Source organism: Physeter macrocephalus, chromosome 2 (assembly GCF_002837175.3).
Source record: "Physeter macrocephalus isolate SW-GA chromosome 2, ASM283717v5, whole genome shotgun sequence".
Taxonomy (NCBI): domain Eukaryota; kingdom Metazoa; phylum Chordata; class Mammalia; order Artiodactyla; family Physeteridae; genus Physeter; species Physeter macrocephalus.
Window position 1 is genome coordinate 83,157,952 of NC_041215.1, and position 3,301 is coordinate 83,161,252.

General features: G+C 45.8%; 1 protein-coding gene across 1 annotated transcript in view; it reads right to left on the bottom strand.

Moving 5' to 3' along the window:
* PDE11A (phosphodiesterase 11A) overlaps positions 1-3,069 on the bottom strand; it is a 427,170-nt gene extending 424,101 nt beyond the window's left edge. The window contains exon 1 of the mRNA XM_024122161.1: positions 2,158-3,069. Coding sequence (XP_023977929.1) covers positions 2,158-3,069 — 912 coding nt within the window. The remainder of the gene's footprint in view (positions 1-2,157) is intronic.
* Between the last annotated feature and the right edge of the window lie 232 nt (positions 3,070-3,301).

The window sequence follows — 3,301 nt, forward strand, 5'->3', positions numbered from 1 at the left end:
CCCACATGCCGCGGAGCGGCTGGGCCCGTGAGCCACGGCCGCTGAGCCTGCGCGTCCGGAGCCTGTGCTCCGCAACGGGAGAGGCCACAACAGTGAGAGGCCCGCGTACCGCAAAAAAAAAAAAAAAAAAAAAAAAAAACAGACATATATGGTAGAAGATAATGGAGAAAGAAAAGAGAAACTTTCTAAGCAGATCAAAATGAAGACAAAGAGTGAACCAAGATCTTCAACTCTAGAACACACTTCCCCTCCCTGCCTTTTGCCAGTCCTCCCAACAACCTAGTCTTTACAGCCATCATTACTATCCTGGGGGGATAAAAGAAGAACTCTCCATTCCCAAAGTCAGCTCCCAAATATTAAAAGGCAACTTTGCTTTACCCTCTGTCTTCAGAGTAGAGTAGGGCCCTGAAGAAACATCAGCAGCTGAAAACCTGATTTTCTATGCCTGTGGTAACACCTCTAGCCACAATTCTAGGTAGCAGGAAGACAAGTTAACTGCTGAGGAAGATGAGAATTATGCTCTTGAAGAAAAGACAGCATATGAACAGTATTAAATAAAAGTTAGGAGCTGACAGAGAGGAATAAGAAACAAAAACTATAGAAATGGAGAAAATCAGTTGGGGAAGAATAAGAAAAGTAAGGGCAATAAAGAGAAAAGACTGCAATTCTGGGCTATAACAAGCCATTCTACTAGGAAGGGATTTTTTTTAGCCCAAGCACACAACAAGGATGTGGAAATAATGAGAAAGAGATGAATTTGTGATTATTCAACTTTTTACAGAATCTTCAACATATCAATCATTAAATGCTTTTATTTCATCCCATGGCTTTCTAGGGTTATAGAGAAATAGACACTTACTAAAGATCACTCACTGCTTGCTTGTCCTAAACCTATCAAAGTCTTTAAGAAGGATATAATGAATAATGCATCTAATCAATAAAAAAGTAAATAAAAATGGTATTTTGATAGGCATTCCTTAACATTAAAGCATTATATTGATAGACATCTCACAAAAAAATGAAACTTGGTTTCAGTACAAGCTCGTCAATTTTCTACATAATATTGCCAACTTTCAGATGAAATAGAGAAAATTTTACCTTTAGTGTCCTTCCCACCACTTTTGCTATTCTGAGCAACAGCAACAAACTCTAGAGAAACATGCAGCTTTATTAGACAACTGGAAGAAGAGCTCATCAAATGACTACAAAACTTTCATGACCAAGGATAAGAACTTTCCATTATTATGAATACCAAAGAAGTCCCATAGAAAGTGGCATCCAGTTTCATTATGCTCAGTGAATAGATATTGAAGAAATTAGAACAGACTGGCTTTCAGATCCGGGATCTAATAGCAAGTTCAAATCACTGTGAAAATAAAAGGCTTAGAAATAGCAGACAACAGCATGTTGGGTTTCCTTTTCCCCCTGAAACTAGCATGTTCACCCTGCTCATTGCCTTTGGAATTGCTAGAAAATTATTCATTTTTTTGTTTGTTTCACAAACTAAAAACCTACTTGCTCAGTCCTGTCAAAAGCTGACTGCAGATAATGCTGGATTCAAGCCTAAATAACCCCTCAATTTGTCCAGCCTCTCTCAGCTCAACAACAGAAACAGTTAAAATAGATGCTAAAAAGGCATAAATGAGTCAGAGGCCCATTCTTCCCCTGACTTTCCTCCTCTTTTCCTCGTCTTCCTTACCTTGGAACTCATGATCTCTCCCCAATCTTGAATGAGAATGAAATGCATTACGGTCCCAAAATGACATCAGAGACACCAACATGCCCATTTTCTTCAGACTTTCACTGGAATTCTGGAGTAGACATCTTTTTCTAGCACCTAACAAATGCATTCTAAAACCATGCAGTGATATTCTTAAAGACAAGGTATCTTGACAGAGAAACACGAGGTATTATTGGGTACAAAACGTAGCCCCTGTGATATATGAATTTTCCACAAGCCACTGTGTGTTAGAAAAAGACCATTAGATCAAAGATAGTGTAGTAACATTCTAACTAGTCTAAACTCAGAAGGAATTTAAACAGCAAAATTCATATTGTAAAGAGTCTACATTAATGTGTTCCTGGATGCCAAAGGGTAACAGAAGGCTTGGTTCCCAGACCAATAGGGCTCTGGAAGGTGACAATGCAAAGTCCTACCTGGTAGGCATCAGGAATGTTGACCGTCTCTCCATGCTCCCCGACATAGCCAATGATGCCTTTGCCCCAGGGGACCTGCACCTCATTTGAGTTTTCTGTGCAGCTGCAGGGCAGCAGTGGGGTTCCTGCATGCACGTCAAAGAATTTGGAGACCAAGCTCTTCTTGCCAGCAGCTGCCCCTTCCACCAGGAAGAGAGAGCAGCGGTCAGCGTCCACCATGAGGCAGACAAAGATGAGGATCTTGTAGCTCAGACTGGTAAGGTCAAGGTCATTGGAGATATCCTTGACCAGTTCCAGGAAGAACTGACGCTCATTATGCTTTTTGAGGTGGCACTTGTAGTCCATGGCGGTAGGGGGGTACTGAGGCACATTCACCCGCGATTCCAGCAGGGCACTGAGAATGTGGGCAGTGGTGGGGGGCAGGGAGCTGGCCTTCCGGAGAAGTGCCCTCCGCCGCACACTGCTCAGGGGCTCCTGGGCCCGGGAGGTCACTTGTTCATCGTAGGTCCTGTTCACGTGGATGGCCTTGGAGCGGGCAAAACTCTTCCTTAGCTCTTTCTGAGAAGCTCTCTGCTGCAGGCTCCCATCGCTGCAGCTGCCACTGGCCCAGCTGGGACTCAGGGGAACCCCACCTGAGTCCCCACCACCCAGAGTGTGCTGGCTGCTAGCAGAGCCATTTGGTCCTGTGCCATCACCAACGGTGCTGCTACTGCTGCCACCTCCATGAGCCACGCTGCTTGTGCCAGTCAGTGTGGGCCTTGGGCCTAAAGCCCCCTGACTCTGACTGTGTCTCTGCAGCCACTTCTCCACCATCTCCTGCTTCCCCTTCCGCATCAAGTAATCTTCAAACAATTCTGGGTGCCTGTCCAGGAAAGTTTCCACCTCCCCAAAGTCCAGGCGGGAGGCTGTCATGGTCCCAGACACAGCTTTCTCTGCCTCTCTACACTTGGACCAAATGTTTCCCTGCCCCAGCCGTCTAGCCGGCCCTGCACATGACACCCCACCAGTATTCGCAGCTCCGGGGCAGAGATTCTGCGGAGCAGTGGAATCCTAAGCGGCTGGGAAGCGCCCCTCCGTTCGGGCTCAGCGGCTGGCACGAACCCCACCCCCGGTCCTGCTACTTCTGCGCCGCACAGGTGCCCCC